Raw genomic sequence first — 18,917 nt, 5'->3', positions numbered from 1 at the left:
TTCTTCTTACAAACTATTAAACAAATTTCAACCAATTTGGTATACAGTATATATGGGTAAAGGGGGAAAAAATGTGAATTTCATGATCTCTGCCTCCCAGAGTGCTTGATGGGTGGGGCCAAAACCATTAAAATTAATGCAATCTGCCTCTTGTTGCATATGCAGTCAACATGGGTCCAATTAATAAATTTGTCAAAGTTGAGGCCTTTAAACTCTCTTTGAATCTTTTGAATCTTTTTTAAACATTTTACATCTTTGTCATTAAGGTTGGGGCAAGTCCATATGACTACAATCATAAATACATGTAGTTTGTCATAATAGCTGACTGTTTACTTGGGTGCAGTAAATGAATAAATCGGTATTGTTGATTTTTTTTCTTAGCAACAAGAAGAATTGGATAACATAAAGCACTGTCTTCAGAGGTCCCTTCTACTGGATTCTTAGCAAGTGATCCACACACACACACACACACAAAATGTATTTTAGTTTTATTTATATTCCTTAACAACACATTATGCAAATATCCTCTTGCATGAGAGTCGTAAATCTGAAAATCACAATCATTGTAAATTGTATATCACAATATTATGTCTGCTATGATTTCTGTTTCTGCAAAAAAAAAATATTTATACATATATATACTGGTACTACATGTAAAATATACCCAATAATTGGAAGAAATATGAATTGGGAAAACTTGTCTGTATTTTATTGAATGTGTAATTAGTATTCCTGTATGATCTAATTGCTGAATGAAGCAAACAAGCTTTACTGTGATACATGTATTAATATTCAATATGAATTCTCTTGAAAGCATCACACTGCCACAGACAACATTCTGTTATTCACACAGAAAATGGGCATGTTAAAAGACCCAGATAATTTTGTAATCTAAACTTAAAAAAATTAAGTTAAAAAAAACATTCCTGGCAATTTTGGGCCTATACAGACCTGAAATGTATTTAGTTTGGACAGATGGGCATCCAATTTTGTGATAAATTGCAATACATTTCAGTATGTACATGTATATGTTTGTTGTTGATACTGTTTATAATTACATTATAGTAAATAAATTATACATAAATGTTTTATGGTATTGTCCAGTATTATTGATCAGAAGAATGTCTACATGATATATTTATCATCAAGTGCTGGCTGCTGATGGGATCCCTCTGGCCCCACTGTCAGGTCTCCAAGGCTTTGCCTTCACTCTGTAGAACTTGGTCCCAACAGGTACCTTGAATCTGTTCTGTGGCTAAAATAAATATTAAAACATTTAACTTTTAATTCAATATTTTGAAGCCTGTAACTCTCCCAATACAAGTCTAAAGTATGTCATTTTTGATATCATGTATTGACAAGCATCAGTGTCCTAGTAAATGTACATGCATTAACTTTACCGAAAGCTATCCTCTTGATTAAGCTTTAATACAGTAAAACACGCTTATAGCAAAGTGCCAGGGACAAAAAAATTTGATACATTATAAACATAATTCATTATAGCTATTAAGTTCACTATACATTTCTAAACCATGGGGAAAGAAATGCTTTGCTGTAAGTGTGAATTCATTATAAGCGTGTTTACTACAACCATGTTTTACTGTATACATACCTGGTATATATGTTGGTGCAGGTTAGCATTGTAGTAAACTAGAAAACTGACAAGGCCATACAGATTTGATCTTTTGGCCTTGATAATTGTTCAAGTGAAATTAAAGTAAAATGTTGTCTCCCTCAAATCGTTCTTATTCTCTATAGTCAGCAAAGGTAGAAAAAGATCTATTTATTGTATGAAATGTAAAGGTTGCTTTTCCAACCCATGAAAGTATTAGTGAATAGATAGAAATCTGTATTTGAACTCCTTTAGTATTAAAGAGAGAATATACTGTCATTAAGGACAAAATACTGATGGGTAATATTTTCTTTGAATCAAGAAAACGAGACAAGTTCACCCAGGTCTCCCAGTATCTATTGACCTTGACCAAGTCTTCCCATATCCATAAAGGTTTGTAACAATTCCTACCTTACTACAGAATACATTGGTCAACATGTCACAAAGCACCATTCAAGCAATTATATATCAATAATATTCTTTAATCAGTGGACTTAAAATTCTTTGCATTTTCCTATAATTATCCCTTTATCAATTAAAAACATAACTAATAGAGGATTATGAAGATCACCTTGACAAAGTAAGGCAAATCTCGCACTAAATTTTTTCTAGTACATGTAAGTGTGCATATCTGCAAGTTTGGTTTCAGTAGGACTTGTAAGCTACTTAGGAATGGACCTGCTCATAAAACTTTAACCTGGTCACTCATCTGGAAAATATAGGTCAGATCCAGCATCTGAAGCAAGTCTGGTAGTGTGCATCCCTAAATGCATCATCTCCTTAAGTTTGGTCCAGGTAGGTCTTAAATTACTTGGGAACCTGTTCACTCATCCAAAAAATGTAGGTCAGATCCAGCATGAGAAGCAAGTCTAATACTGTCCATCCCTAGATTCATCATCCATGGTAATTTAGTATATGTCCTGCTAATAGTCACTCATCTGGAAAATGTTCGTCAGATCTAGCATCCAAAGCCGATCAAGTAGTGCATATCCCTAGATACATCATCTCTGCAACGTAGGTATAGGTAAGGCTTATAATTACTTGGGAATGGACCTGCTCCGAAAACTTCAACCTGTTCATTCATCCACAAAATGTGGGTAAGATTCTGCATCTGCATCAAAGATTGGTAGTGTCCATCACTATATGCATCATCAATGCAAGTTTGATCTAGGTAGGGCTTACAGTTCCTTGGGAATTCACTCGTTACACTTTAATTTGGTCATTCAACCTGAAAATGTTGGTCAAATCCAGCATCCAAATCAAGTCTGATAGTTTGCATCCATAAATGCATCATCTACTGTGGAATCATCATAATTCGTGGAGGCCAACTTTCATGGATTGCTTAAAAGGTTCGTGGGGATGTCATTTCAAGTATTCACTTGTATCTGACTGAAACCCCAGTATATTAATTTGTGGAGGATGTAAATTCATGGATGAAGGGTAGCCATGAATTCCACAAAGAAATCTAATGACTCCACAGAATGCTAGTTTGGTCCAGGTAGAGCTAATAGTTTCTCATCTGGAGAATGTAGGTCAGATACAGCATCTGAAGCAGGTCGGCTAGTGTACACCCCTTAATGCGTCATCCCTGCAAGTTGGGTAAAGGTGAGGTTTATAACCATTTGGAAATGGATTTGCTTCAAAAACTTAATTTGTTCATTCATCCATAAAATGTATGTCAGATCCAGCATGCAAAGGAAATCTGAAAGCGCCCATCCCTAGATGCATCTTCTATGCAAATTTGGTCCAGGTACATGGTAGGGGTTATAGTTACTTGGGAATGGACTTGCTCCTATAACTTTAACCAGGACACCAATGTCCGTGGTATAGCACAAGCTCATCTTGACTTCGTCAAGGTGAGCTAAATATACTATTTACAGATGGAGAGTTATTTCAGTGTTTTACACAGGATTCTAAGAAATGTATATATTTGTACCTTTTTAGCCTGACAGTACTCCTTCTCTGTAATTTCTGCCAGTACCCATGATTTCTTTGTTTCACCGGGATCTGTAAACAATGTTTCATCATTATTAGCAAATAACTAACCCATTTTTATCAAGAAAGAATTTAGACAAATATAGTTGAACTTTGTTATCTCGAACACCAATATCTGGTATACCAGGATATGCCAAGGTGAGTTGACAGTCCCAACCACTTTTTCTTTATGTTTTTTATTCTTGTTAACTCTATTCAAGATATCTTGAAATTTAATCTTAAATCTGTCGAGTTTGAGGTAATGAAGTTTGACTGTAGTATGTTATTTACATATATATCTTTGACCTACTTGGTCTAAGACCCAGAGTTTCCTGGCAGTCTGTATGAAGAAAGTGAAGGGTACTTCCTATAGTGAACACAACATACTGGTCATGTCTGTCATCTAAACAGAACAGTGCCAGATCTCCAACATTACAGCTGAAAATGAAGAGGACTTGCATTAGATAAGGGAGGGACTAGTGTCACTTATAAATATGTCTGTTGTATAGTTGACTTCTAATACTGAAACTTGTGTCACATGTCGTTTTATGCAGACATGGTGTCACAGTGATAACCTAGGAAATATCTCTTGAATGACTAGTGGAAACACAAAGGTCAGTGCAAATGATTCTTTTGCAGTGCACTGTCATAAATTCTCTTTCTATCACACACATTTCAATTTGTTTGAACATCATTTTAGTTATGACTGTGAACTAAACAAATTATCACTTAAAGCTTAAGAACCTACGCAACGTAGTTTGAACTTTGTCTCTTTCCCTGGAGTTGAAGAGTTCCAATACTTAAAGGAACTGTGTGCTACATTTTAATGTCTATATATGCTTTTGTACACTTCTAAAACAAGTTTGGATAAACAAAACATCTAGAATACATGTTTAGTAATTTTTGTATATTTTTCTTTGAATTATACAAGAATTTTCATTAATTGATATCTTTTCAAAACCCCTGGTAATGCATGCTGATTTTTTGTCTACGAACATCTGATGGCACCATAATCTTATATTAAGAATATCTTGAAAAATTATCAGTAGGTAAGGTATATTGCGTATGTCCTTAAGAACTGCAATGTAGATTTTTCATGAGATACTGAGTCACTGAAATTTTGCTGATGCATATATACCAAGTGCCTCAATGTCACCAATTTCAGGACACTATTTGCATGACAGGAATGAATATCTTTTATTCGTATAAAAAACAAGAAGTCTGTGAGCCAGTGCTCACTAATAATACCCCTGCGCTCTGATGTGAATACACATACAAAAATTTGTTATGTGTGGTACGGACAGATGCACGGATAAACAGGAAGTTGACATCGATTCATACAAATATGATTCCCACCGTATGGCATGCCTAAACAAAGGTTGTGCTAAAATTTCAAGCATCTGCGATGAGTAGTTGCTGAGAAAACTGCGACCAAAATTTGTTATGTATGCTATGGACAGACGCACGGATCAACAAGGTGACATCAGATTCATACAAAAATGAATCCCACCATATGGCATGCCTAAACAAAGGGTGTGCTAAAATTTCAAGCATCTGCGATGAGTAGTTGCTGAGAAAACTGCAACCAAAATTTGTTATGTATGCTACGGACAGACGCACGGATCAACAAGGTGACATCAGATTCGTACAAAAATGAATCCCACCATATGGCATGCCTAAACAAAGGGTGTGCTAAAATTTCAAGCATCTGCGATGAGTAGTTGCTGAGAAAACTGTGACCAAAATTTGTTATGTAAAGTACGGAAAAATGTACGGATAAACAGGAAGTTGACATCGGATTCGTACAAAAATAAATCCCACTATAGGGCATGCCTAAACAAAGGGTATGCTAAAATTTCAAGCATCTGTGATGAGTAGTTGCTGAGAAAACTGCGATCAAAATTTGTTATGTATGCTAGGGACAGACGTACCGATCAACAAGAAGTTGACATCGGATTCGCACAAAAATGAATCCCACCATATGGCATGCCTAAACAAAGAGTGTGCTAAAATTTCAAGCATCTGCAATGAGTTGCTAAGAAAACTGTGACCAAAATTTGTTATGTATGGTATGGACAGACGCACAGATAAACAGGAAGTTGACATCGGAATTGTAAAAAATGAATCCCACCATATGGCATGCCTAAACAAAAAGTGTGCTAAAATTTCAAGCATCTGCAATGAGTTTGCTGAGAAAACTGCGACCAAAATTTGTTACGGACAGACAGACAGATGGACAGACAGACACACAAGGGTAAAACAGTATACCCCCCTCTCCTTCGGAGCGGGGGTATAAATATATACACTGACCTAGTAATAGATACTTTATCTTCAGCAATATTCCTTGTGCTAGCAGTCATTGACATCTCCATCTAGCAGGGAAAAATAAGTATGTAGTATTTGTATATAAGACAACAGTATTCATTGCATAACATGAAACCTTCTTTAGTTGATATGATTAAATTTCAAAGCCAACATTTACATTTTTACATTAATAGTTATATTTTCCCAGTTACAAACCTATGATTTTACAAAGAATATTTATATTTACAATAAGTATAGATACAAGTATGATCTGTAAACTGTCATGCATAAGCAATGATTAATGTCAAGAAATTACCATTTTCTGCTGTAATTCCACAATCTTCTCAGATTTATTCTTTAACTCCTGTAAGCAGAATTTGTGTCATAAAAAAAACATGACTCTCTGAATACAAGAATGGAATTGAATTTTAAATCTAGGATCTCAAAACTTGAAGTATATATAAATATAATTCCAACATCTAAACTTACATCTTCTAATGTTGTAATACGGGAAGCTTCATTTGTTTGACTACAAAAAACATTAATCACATTTATTAAATAAAAAATGACAATTCACTCAAATTTCAAAAATGTCTTGTACAATGTAGAAAAAAGAAAAAATACCTAATCTCCATCACTGAGGGTACAGAGACAGCTGACATGGCCTGTAATTGTGACTGATACTGAGACAACTGTTGACGTGTCATGGCTAGTTCATCCTCTATTTGACGCTTAGCAGCACTGTGAAAGACAAATATTATGCAATAATTTATCACTTTCAAAATTTATGAGAAATCAAGTACAAACTTAAAAGTTAATCTGAAAGCACTGAGCATTGTTTCAATTCACAAATTATGGTTTGAGTGCAGGATTTATATGAAGGATGAAGTATTAACCTATATTCTTTTATCTCTCTTTCCTTATCTGTAAGGTGTGACATTGCCCTTGTCTTAATGTCCTCTAATTTACTTTTTTCCTCATTCAGCTTCAGAATAGTTTCTACAAAATACCAGCATACAGGTAAATGCTCATTAAGTTTTATGTATGGGCTAATAATACATGCTTAACAGTGTAAGTATCATCTATACAATATATGCATACCTTGATCAGTGGACAGCTGTTCCAGAAACTCTTTTTCCTTATTTCTGAGATCTTCTATAACTTTGTCTTTTTCTTGAGCCAGTTTGATTACAGCTTCATTAAAGGCAACCTGGAATTGGTAAAAGTAAGTCGATTAAACAAGACTTTCTTCCTGAAAGCATTTCTGAATGAAAGATTTTTCATCACTAATTAAGAGATTTTATCCTGGATGTGTTGACCTGTTTTTCAGCCTGTAAACTATTCTGGATGGCTGTTAGAGAATCTGACTTTTCTTTTTCAAGCTTGCCAATCAGTTCAGAAATGTCTTTTTCATACTTTTGTTTCAATTCTATTAGAGCCTGTAGAAAAAAATAGTTTAATCATACATGTCTCTGAAGATCAGCTTTCTAAGCAGCAAAATATATACATACAGTTGAACTTCGGTATCTCGAACACAGATATCTCGGTTTTTTCTCAGTCCTATCAAATTCGAGATAACGAGGTTTGACTGTATTGTCTTTAATTTTTTTTACTTCAAAATTTTCCCATAAAATATCCATCCTGTGAAATATGTGATATTTTAAAGATTTAATTTTCCTTGCTTTCATGGTTTGACCCATGAATTCATGTCCTTCACTGAATATTAAAATTTCAAACTTCAAATAATTCTTCACTCCTTCAACCATGCAATCAATTTAACATTAATTTTTTTTTTTTCTCTCTTCAAACCAAAATATTGACCCCATGAAAATAAGTCATTTATAGTAAACGAAAACCAATATACTTTTCCTTTGCAAACTCCTAATACATGTCTGAGAATATCATATTCCTAGAACAATGGTGTTTGGAAAATTAAGATTAGTCTACATTTGGTTATCAATGTACCTTATCTTTTTCAGCTGTAAGCCTCACTTGCAAAAATGCCATCTGGTTGCTATGTTCTTGGGCACTAATGACAGTCTCACCATCACCCAGACTTGTCTGAATCTCCTTTTCTTGATTTGCCTTTTCTTTCTCACTCTCTGCTCTACTATTTGTCACCTCAAGTGATGTTTGAATCTCTTGTTGCTGGACTTGTCTAATGTCTGTCTGAGTTTCCATTTCAGTTCCCTCCTCACTTTTCTCCAAACACACACTTGTTTGTATACCTTGAGGGATTTGAGTTTTGATTTCAGTTTGTGTTTCTATATCCATTCCTTCAGGATTCATAGTGAGGCTTGTTTGCATTTCTTGCTGAACAATCACTGGGGTATCTGTCTGTGTATTCCTCTCCTTCCCTTCCTCCATAGTCAAGTGAGTCTGGGCCTCCTGCTGAACCACTGTCACCCCTTCTGTCTGTGTATCTACTTCCATTCCTTCAGTCCACAGAAGGCTTGTCTGAGCCTCCTGTTGAGTCACGGGTGTAGTATCTGTCTGTGTCTTCATCTCTATTCCCTGCCACTGTTCGGTTTGAATCTCTGTTTGACTTGTGTCTTTCACATCTGTTTGGACTTCCTGTTGTACACTCTCCTTGCTAGCGGTCTGTGATTCCTTGTGATCATACTCTTTCTCTGTGTATAAGTTTAGTTTTAATTGAAGTTCATCAATTTGTTTCTTTACTACTTCCTCATTATGGAGTTTTTCTTCTTGATACTTCTGTTCACTTTGTGACATGAAATCTCCTAAAGCTTTCTTATGATCTTCCTCTAAGGTTTCTTTTAATACTTGATATGATTTATCAAATTCTGTATTCAGTTGTTGAGACAGTACTTCTAGTTCATCATCCTTTTCCTTCATCAACTTTTCCTTTTGTTCCTTCAACTCACTTTCTAACCTTTCAATGTGTGTTCTCTGTATAGACTCAGTTTCCTCTCTGTGTTTAGCTTCCAGTGACATTCTGTGTTCATCCATTTCCTTTTTCAGTTTTTCTTCAAACTCAGCCTGAAGTATTTTTGTGATGTCATTTTTCTCCTGTTGAAATTGAGAAAATAATTTTTCTTCCACTTTACTTTTTTCTGTGCTTAAGCTTTTAACTTTTTCAGTAAGTTTGGCTTCAATAGCTTCCCGATCAATTAATTTGTTTTCCAGTTCTGAAACTTGTTCTTGATACTCTGCCCTTATCTTATCCAGTTCAACTTCTAGCTCAAGAGAATTTTCTTTATTAATTTCTTCAATCTTATTTTTATGTTCCTCTTCCAATTCCTGTTTCTCTCTTTCAAAATTTTCCTTTTCTTTCAAAATTTTAGTCTCCAAGTCCATTACCTTCTGTTTTAGATTTTCAATGTCATTGTTTAGGCTGGAAATTGCAGACTCCTTTTCAGAGATTTGTTTTTTGAGCACTTTTTCTTTTTCACAACACTGAGCAATAGTTTCCTCTTTTTCAATACTCTTTTCTCTCTCTTCCTCTAACTCCCTCTTTGCTTTGTCAAGATCTTGTTGAAATGAAACAAGACTATCTTTCAATGTGTCTTTAGTATTTGCAATTTCAGATGACATAACATTCTTATTTTCTCGTACACAGGTTGATAACTGCAACAAATCACACTTAAGTTCTAATGCCTCCCTTGAAAAATTCACAAATTTGTCCACTTTGCCTTTGGACTCTTCCAGTTCTTGGGTCAGTGTTTGAACTCTATCCTTCAATATTTTCACTTCCTCTGATTTCTCCACAGGGAGTAATGGTCTTGCTTTTGGTTTGTCTTCTTTACTAGGTGGTGAGTCAGCAATTGAAGAAGGCATGGAATCCTCAATGTAGAAGTCTGCTGTAGTGAATTCCTGTGAAGTCTCCATGTCTGGGTCAGTTTGTCTCCTTACCCTCTTCTTCCCTGATGGGACACTCTCGGAGGTTTTGTCTTGTCCAGACAGTTCACTCTCTGTAGATTTTAACTGCTCTCCTGAAGAAGTTGAGGCCCCAAATGATTCACTGGTTGCTTCCAAACCACACACAGATTTTTTGGCACTATCATTACTCTCACATTTTATTGCACTTTCCCCTGGATAAGTTTTGTTAAAATTGTCTACACTTGTAGCACTTGGTAATTTGTCTTTACTGATAATTTTCATTTGTTTTGTCAGTTCTTCTGAAAGACTTTTAGGCATTAATAGTTCGGGTTTGTCAGTACAACTTTCCTTCTGAATCTGCAGCAGGAGATTTGGATCCATCTCACTGCTAGCCACCTGCTGTTCCAATGAAAGACTTTGTTCTGTGGTTAGAAAGGTTTCTTCTTCATCACAATTGTTGATTATCTCTATGTCTGAGGTAGCCAATCCATGCCCAGTGCCTCCCTTTGCAGCAGCTTCACCAAACTTGAATAATGACCTCTCAAAGAATACATCCTTCATTAAGAATGACACATCCAAAGGAACCCTACGAAGAAAATAAACCAATTCATTTTTTTGTGAAAGTTCCATGACATCAACTCTCTCTCTTTCTCTCTCTAGATGAAAGATCTGTGAATTCATCCAATCATATAAAACAGAAAGTACTACAACAAATACATTGTATACAGCTGTAATTTTGCAACAGTTTCTTTGCTACTGTTTTCACAGTTTGTAGAACAATTGAGCTCAAAATGTAGTATAAATATGATTGACTCAATACCTTAAACATCAGTCAGCAAAATTAAAGCTACCAAGAGTACATGTTTTTGAACATTACCAGTATGTCTTTCGTGATATGGCAAACACAGAGCAAAATATTGATTATCATAACTTACTGGAGATTATGAGCAAGTTCTGGAACCTGATTTCTGAGCATGGTCACATCATCAGGTGTAATTGGTGGCAGACTCTGATCAAATGCCTTTGGTTCCTCAGTCTGTGAAATGGATAACGTTTATTCAATGTATTTGATGAAACACATGTACATGTACATACATTCATCAGACTGGGGATAATAATTATGGCACTACTTACGGCAAAAGATGCAGGAGAATCTTCCAGTCCATTGAAAAGTGACTGAAGGAAATGGTTACCTACAACAGATAAATCACTTACCGGTATTCTTGACTTCAAGAGAAATACATTTGTAAGTATCAAATACTTAATTATGAATTCTGCGAGAATATTACATAAAAAAATGTTATCATAACTGAAATTTTCAAATGCATAAGCATAACTGGTATCTGTTGTAGAGAATGATTTTAAACTGGATAAAATTGTTATCAATAAACTTTTGAGAGTATTAGACTAAAGTGCATTTGTTTCTCAGCATTTTTCAGCTATGTTGCAATGATTTGTGTTGTACTTACCAACTTCTGTTTGGAATAATTCTCTCCTCTTTACTTCATCTTCATGAACATTCTGTGATTCCACTGCTAAATGTGATGCCCACTGTAAAGACAAGAAGATGAGATGATGGATTATTGTAGTTTAAAATGAAGATACTTGAATATGTGGCTTTTTTCCATCTAAAGAAAATTAGATACATTTTTTTTAAAGTTCCACATCCAAAATACCCTTATTTGAAGTACATTAGCATTTGTCAAAAGCAAACTTTTAACTCATATTGATTGTTTGTAGAAGTGCTAACTTTGGAATTATGTGTCCCTTGAGTCTGAAGATATAACTTTGAGCATCATATAAACATCAGTCAAAAACAAGACTTGTGTGAGCAGGGGTATTACTAGTGAGAATTCTCTCACAGAATTCTTGTCTGTAAGAGAATTCTCACTAGTAATACCCCTGCTCTGATGTGAATATACCCTCTCATGTTGACATCGAATTCATATAAAATTGAATCCCACCATATGGCATGCCTAAACAAACATTGTGTTTAACTTTCAAGCATCTGCACCAAGTAGTTGCTGAAAAAACTGTGACGGAAATTTAGTACAGACAGACGCACGGATAAACAGGAAGTTGACATCAGATTCAGACAAAAAAGAATCCCATTACATGGATTGCCTTAACAAAGATTGTGCTAAAATTTCAAGCATCTGTGATGAGTAGTTGCTAAGAAAGGGTAAAACAAAGCTCATTCAGAGCGAGAATACAAATGTGATTTTAATCTACGCACTGTTACAAATTCAGAACTATGATGACCTTGAGAGTTTAATCTTGCATGAAGCTATCCAGTTCAAAGCAAGAATAGTGTAAAACATCAACCAGTCAAAGGTTCAATGAAAAAAAATCTGAGTCACACTGGTCAAAAGCAACATTTGACAAGATAGGATTATAGAATGAATCCAGAATTGACTTGGACATCTGAGAAATAAGATTGTAAGGAGAATGATTAATATCAATATAAATTTATGGGTATAAGAGAAATAAACTCAGACATGTATACAAATCAATATTTTTGGAGGTTGTATGTATAAACTAATAAACTTGAGATAGATTTCAATACTGGTGCATTTATAACTATTTAAAATTCTTGTTTTAATAAATCATGCTGTGTTAGATGACAACAAGCAAATAACTGCTTTTTAAATCAGTCTTTTGATTTTGTCTGAATTAAAAATGTTCATATGTTGTCATTTTACCTTTAAAAACTGAGTAGAGAACTTCCTTCGTCGAACCACCTCCACCACCAGTTTAGCATACACTTGTGGAGCTTCATGGATCTGTTTTAAAATGTCCAACCTCTTCCTTAATCGCTTAAGGTTTTCATGGTAAATCATCAACTTTCCATCTACATCACAGATCCTCTTTTCCACCAACATCACCCATCTACAATAAAGGGAGATTTTGCTCATTTCACCAAGGAAATCTTTATAATTTCTATTTTTTTTCCAAATGTAGACTAGAATGTGCTCATACAGAAGACAAGTGGTTAAAAAAGTACATGTATTGCACCAATCCATCCTTAAATCAGAAATTCCATTTAAAGTATTTCATTTTGAGGAGTAAATGACACAATACCTGAGTCTTGTGTGAAGATTGACAGACAGCTCTTCCTTGGCCATCTTGCACTTTTTCTTGGTTTCCTGGAGCTTTTTGTGATTGTTGACCATCACCACTAACTGTTTTTTGTGACTGTTACAGAGATCTGGCAGGATGGAGGTGTCCCTTAGTTTACTGACCCGTGTCTGGTTCTGGTATAATGCCTGTTGAGCAAAAAAAAAATAGACATGAATTTAAAACTCGGCTACACAGTGACCCTTTTTCAAGCCTTAAGGCAGCTTGGTTTGTTATTAGTCCCCTACCGGTGAAACCGGAGGGGACTATAGGTTTCCTCTGAGTCTGTCCGTCCATCTGTCTGTCTGTCTGTCCCTCTGTCTGTCCCACTTGGTTTTCTGCACTTTTTCCCTAAACGCTTGCAGATATTGAGCTGATTTTTGGTATGTGAGTGTATCTTGATGAGTTACAGATCAAGTTTGCATTTCGTTCCGCTTCATTGATTTTTGATGGAAATACGGCCTTTTCAATTTTTAGGGGTTTTCCGCAATTTTCTTCTTAACGCTTTTAGATATTGAGTTGATTTTTGGTATGTGACTTAACCTTGATTAGTTATAGATCAAGTTTGTATTTCATCCCGCTTCATTGATTTTTGATGGAATTATGGCATTTTAAATTCTTAACGGGAACCAGATTACACTTGCCGGTAGGGGACTAGTATTGCTAATGCAATACTCTCAGAATGCTTGTTATATATAAATAGCAGTTGGAGAGTAAGGAAACGGTGTATTCTGGTTCTTTGTGCATTATTTATCAAAACTATATAAAAGTAACTTACCGTCATAAATACAAAGAGTATGAGTGCTTAAAACATTATTATTTTCAAATAATCAAATGATCAAATAATAAAATTTTCCAGACTTATGGAGAAACTTTTTTGCTAACCTGTGCCAGATCACTTTGTTCCTGTACAGTCTTCTTTGCTCCATTTAAGATCTGGTCCAAGCCGTACAACCTGTCCTCAATGCCCTTGACCTCCTTCATGCTGGGGTTTTCCACCTGTTTAAAGGTGTCCATGACCTCTGACATAAGGTTGTCTAGTACCTGCTGATCCAGCTGTTCTGTTGCCTTCAAACACTGGTGAACCATGTCGTGTAAACTGTGCTTGGGGTCCTTTTGAAACAATTCACCAAATTAAAAAAAAATTAATGGTGATTAAGATTTCATGTACTTTGACAAGCAAAAATAATTTTAACTCTATAAAAGCACATATGCTTTACTGATGATGATCTATTTAAGCATACATTATTGTATACTAGTACCTGTGAGCTTATCCAATCAAACAAGTTTTTATTTGATATGGAAGAGTCCTCCACAGTTTGCAGAAGACATGGCAGAACAGGAATCTTAGACAGAAGATCTAGTGAGGATGCCACACTGAAATAAAAAAGCAGGTACATTGTAAATGTATTAGCAATACATAATGACATACCGTAAAAACATGAGACATGGATTTCCATGAGTGAGCTCACCGGTGGGGGGAGGGGGGTGTCAACAAGTGACTGACTCTCTGTGTATACAGATCATCACATTAGGTTTATTATACATGATAAAACATCATCTTGTAATAGAAAAATTTGTGTAAGCTAAAATAAGCTACTAATGTGGCTCTTGGAAACAAATTTCATCTTTTTCGATTAGTTTGCATTTGAATGATTAACATTGGATGAGAGTCTTGATACAACTTGAATCTTATATAATGAGTGAGTCAAGAAATTGTAACTTTCAGTGTTTCTCCATAACAGAGTTAAAACATGGAAACATATTCAAAATGTTATCTGACAATGACTTTAACCTAACCAAAATATGATTTACAGACTCATTTTTTGAAATAAGCAATCTTCATGTTAAGTATGGCCTTTCAACCTAATATTAAAATTATTTTTTTTCTGCCAATGTATCTTGCATAAATAACTTTGAGTCAAGATCTTTTCCTACCCTCTGGTCATTAATAATTTTCAATATTTTTGTGACAAGTTAAGAATCAAATATGAATTTCCTTTGCTAGTGACCCTAACTTTGAGTCGGTGTTGTTAACTTTGCTTACAGAGCACAATAAATAATATTACTACTGACCTGGACAGCGTTGACAAATAATCCTCACGACAAGAAATATAGCTGGTGTAAGCCTCTGTGAAGATCTCTGATCTGTGTTTAAGGGCACTGTAAACAAAAAAAATAAAATACAATTACTAGCTATTTAGTTTTATGGACTTGCTTGCCAACTGCTCCACTTGCGAAAGATGAAGCATGCCAACATGCAGTGTTTACATCATATTTACAGTGTTTATATCATATTTTAAGTTTATCTCTAAGTTTATCTCTAAACAACAGAATATTCAATATGACTTTTCTAAGCATAAGAAGAGGCTGATCAGAAATTTGTATTTCCAACAAAATTTACCATGTGATGTCTTCTAAGTTGGCAACGACAGCTGCCCAGCCTTGTTGTTGTAGATGTTGATCATGAACCAATTTCTCACAGGCCTCCTCTTCCTCTTTGTCAACATCATGAATTTGCTGAAATTATTTAAAAAATAACTGATTTAAAAGTTTATAAAATTAAACTTAAATAGAAATGCTTTACTTGTGCTTTGAACTTTCTAAATGATACATGATACAGACGTATGAAATAATTGCACAACATGATACATGATACAGACCTATGAAATAGTTGCATAAAAATCATTTGTTTTAAAGTTATTTACAGATTGATATTATTCTTCAATATCAGATCAAATATTCAATTGAACTGTTTTACTATTTTTACTTACTATTGCCAGTTGAGATCTTGCCACGACGGTCCCAAAGGTTGGAGGCAGAAGGAGTGAACCCTCCACTTGACTAGGAATATCCACATCTGTAGAATTGTTTCAGAAAGTTAGATCTTCTATTTACTTGTCTAATAAAATTCCACCTGGTTAATTTGGATCCAGCACTGTAACTTACCTGAACCATAGTGTACACTTGGTGATGGAGGGGTTGCTGCCTCTATCGCCATTTTGCTGAACAGATAGATAGGGTTTGTATCCTGGAATGCAATAATTAATGAAATTACATTCATAATTTATATATATGCATTCTAAAAACCTAAAAAAAATAAAGTTAAATCAAATTAACAGTTCTAAATGTTTTTCTTTTACACGTAACAGTCAGTATTACCAGGGTACATGTGGACTAATGTCCACACACTAACATACCACAGGGGCCGGTAACATACTATGTTTTTATGTAAACAAAAAGGAAAATTTCATTTTTGTATATATAGTGATCAGGTAAAATCAAGCAAAGTATGATACTGGCCCCTGTGTTATATACTTACACAGAACTTATACTTGAGTGCTTACAGTGCCAGCACTGAGGATGGTACTGTTGATGTGCGTACTAAGGACAGACATACTTACACAGTACTTATACTCGAGTACTCACAGTGCCAGCGTGGTATTTGTGGACATGTGTATTGGGGTCCAGACTTTCTCCTCCACTGATTAGTAACACCTGCTTGTCCTCTGATATGTGACATGCCTGACTGATCACCTTTTGTAGATCAGCCACACTGGAAGAAAGTTCATAAGAGAAGTAAATAAACATAAGTGAAATAAACATGTGAAAATACTGAAGTTCAACATGCCCTTTTTTCCCTTAAATATACTAGAAATTTTCATTTAATTACAAATGATATTGTTGTATTTAGGTCTGCATGTACACAGTATAATTTGAACTTGGAATTATTTACCTTCCTGCTAGGAGACCCATGTCAAAGGTCATCATGGTTCCTGTATCAACATGGAAGACATACAACATCTTGGATCAATCTGAAATCACAAAATAATAATAATAAAATCAAATCAAATGAAATTATCATTCTTGTATTGTTCTATTTCATAAATGTTTGCTATGAGTGGTATACATATATATTTCTTTTATGGAAAATCTGATTATGATTTACTTACCCAGAAGTTTACGCTCTTCAAATGCACAAGGGTTGTAGCGATGCATAATACTATGCCATTTAAAACTTACATATTACATATATGCTTCGTGGCTGCCAATTATGAATAAATGTTCCTATACAGATAGAATTTTCTATTCTATGCAAAATTGAAATCTATTTGAAAACAGAATGCCATTTGATATATGGATAGTGTGTGTGTTTTAATTTTTAATATATTTCTGATTTTTTCAAGATTTTGTCAGAAATTAAATATTCAAAATCAAATATATCAATCATTGTGGCAATATTGATAATTTTAAATTTAATTCATGTGTGAGGAATATAGATTTATGAAAAAAGTTTTTAAAAATACCATTTATGATGGAAGTCCTTAATAGAGAAGATGTCAGGATTCATTATTTTAAAGCACAAATGAAAACTTTTCAATATATTTCTATTGGTTAACTGAGATGAGGCTAAGATATCCTATTTCCTGCACATAAAAATTCTTGGAATTGATAACTGAGTCAAGATACTAATTATATCCCTAGACTGTGTTCATATGAGTTTTTCTGAATAAAAGGAAAAAGAAAAAAAAAACATTTCAAATGAATTATTCTGCTATCATGAAAGACATTGCACCCAGCTGAGGCAATCACTCTCAAGTTACTTGCTCCTAAGTTACCAGCTGTTTTATTATGCAATACCTGATTTATCGACCTTTTTACCTTACAGCAATTAATTATAAATACAAATTCATTTCAAAACTAATAGATATTAATTTTTTACTTTTTCTTTGTTACCTACCTGTTGCACTTGATCACCTTGATCTGTTATGTTTACAAATTCAGTCTTCTGATCGACCAGATGACGAATGAATAAAGAACAGCAAATTCCGCTCATTCGGGTGTCATTCTCTAAGTGCCACAGGTATATCAGTATATTTCGTCATACTTAGAACAATATTCCTTGATTTTCAACATATTTAACGTGTTTCGTTGAGTAATCTATATTTTTACACAACAAAAATATTTGGGAAGACATTTTCCATGTTTACAATTTAATAACATAGAAGAGTTCTCTAAAGGGGGGATAACTCCTTACGGTTGATACGAAAATCTTTTATGACGAGATAGTTAACTGGCCAAAGATTGGTTAGATCTCTAATCCATGTTTCAGTAAATGAAACTTGAAAATGTATGAGAGTGAATTATTTTTTATTTTTTAAATGTATCCAAAGATATACCATTGAGCTTTTGAAGAATCTTATCCTTCTTTAAATGAGAAAACAATAAATCAGCATATTAGCCATTTAAATTTAGTCCCAGTACCCAACTCGATGGCAATTTGTTGGTTCGTCCTTTACTGTCACGCCCGTTTGAAACTTTTTTTTCAGACTGGGAGGGGGACGGGGGGCAGGTGCATTTTCATCCATATTTTCAAATTTAACTAACAAACAATGCATTTTAACAATATACCTATCATTATTAAAGCATTCCATGCTTGAGATCTCTGATTTTTTTTCTGTGACATGTAATTTAAAAAGAGTATATTTTACAAAGTTTTACCTAATAAGATGTTTTTTTCAAAGTTTATTGTAAGTTTGATAAAAACAAATTCGGATTAAAGCCCCCCCCCCCTCCGGATTTTTATCGTTTCAAGTTTTCAGTAAAAATATGACCTTGGAACCCCTCACCCAGGAAACACGGACCACATGTACATATGTAAGATGGTAACGAGATTCATATAAAAGTCATGAAGGAATCACATTGTAAACTCCATCCCCCAATCCAACGAAATAGTTTTTCTTTACAACCACAACCCCCTCCGTGAAAAATTCCTTGATCAGCGCATGCATGGTGTCTCGAGATTTTTATTTTCTTCTGGCTTGGGCAGTCTAAGTTAGTCAAGTATCTAGATTTTATGATTACTAGTATTTATGCATATGTATTGTGAAATTTTGGTGATTTATTAAGGTGGTTTTTAATGACCGGGAGGGAGAGTTCGATGTGGAAAAATGCCCCCTCCCCCCAAACTGTAGAAAAATGTTGAAAAGTGTGGGGGTTTTTTGTTGTTGTTTTTTTGTGTATAGAAAAGAACCCCTAGGGATCAGCATGTGCAACCTACAAGAAATTG

At 34.5% G+C, this 18,917-nt stretch overlaps 2 protein-coding genes across 2 annotated transcripts in view; one reads left to right on the top strand and one right to left on the bottom strand.

Annotated features, from left to right (window-relative positions):
* The window catches only part of LOC133184494 (synaptonemal complex protein 2-like), a 33,064-nt gene extending 32,591 nt beyond the window's left edge, over positions 1-473 (top strand). Inside the window, exon 32 of the mRNA XM_061319583.1 lies at positions 382-473. Coding sequence (XP_061175567.1) covers positions 382-444 — 63 coding nt within the window. The 3' untranslated portion in view covers positions 445-473. The remainder of the gene's footprint in view (positions 1-381) is intronic.
* Positions 473-17,833, bottom strand: LOC133184203 (RB1-inducible coiled-coil protein 1-like). Its single transcript, XM_061319149.1, has 25 exons — positions 17,589-17,833; positions 16,584-16,662; positions 16,277-16,403; positions 15,797-15,878; positions 15,622-15,707; positions 15,252-15,367; positions 14,924-15,010; positions 14,110-14,224; positions 13,733-13,960; positions 12,812-12,996; positions 12,433-12,619; positions 11,200-11,281; positions 10,865-10,923; positions 10,666-10,766; positions 7,856-10,316; positions 7,210-7,329; positions 6,992-7,100; positions 6,787-6,889; positions 6,515-6,631; positions 6,380-6,419; positions 6,207-6,254; positions 5,897-5,958; positions 3,897-4,024; positions 3,549-3,619; positions 473-1,255 (listed from the first exon to the last, which is right to left on the bottom strand). The coding sequence occupies exons 2-25, from the start codon at positions 16,649-16,651 to the stop codon at positions 1,145-1,147; spliced, it is 4,893 nt and encodes a 1,630-aa protein (XP_061175133.1). The 5' UTR covers positions 16,652-16,662; positions 17,589-17,833; the 3' UTR covers positions 473-1,144.
* Positions 17,834-18,917: the final 1,084 nt, after the last annotated feature.

This window comes from Saccostrea echinata, unplaced genomic scaffold (genome assembly GCF_033153115.1).
Source record: "Saccostrea echinata isolate AGI-Se365-2 ecotype Australia unplaced genomic scaffold, CSIRO_AGI_Sech_v1 ptg000010l, whole genome shotgun sequence".
NCBI lineage: Eukaryota > Metazoa > Mollusca > Bivalvia > Ostreida > Ostreidae > Saccostrea > Saccostrea echinata.
This window is presented reverse-complemented; position numbering and strand designations above follow the sequence as displayed.

Bases quoted from the DNA above. Each gene is read 5' to 3' on its own strand.
- LOC133184203 (XM_061319149.1), bottom strand. From the start codon at position 16,651: ATGTTGTATGTCTTCCATGTTGATACAGGAACCATGATGACCTTTGAC. The intron at 13,961-14,109 runs GTACTAGTATAC...TTGTTTCAAAAG, and splicing joins TTGATTGGATAAGCTCACAG to GACCCCAAGCACAGTTTACA. The intron at 12,997-13,732 runs GTTAGCAAAAAA...TTTGCTCAACAG, and splicing joins AACAAAGTGATCTGGCACAG to GCATTATACCAGAACCAGAC.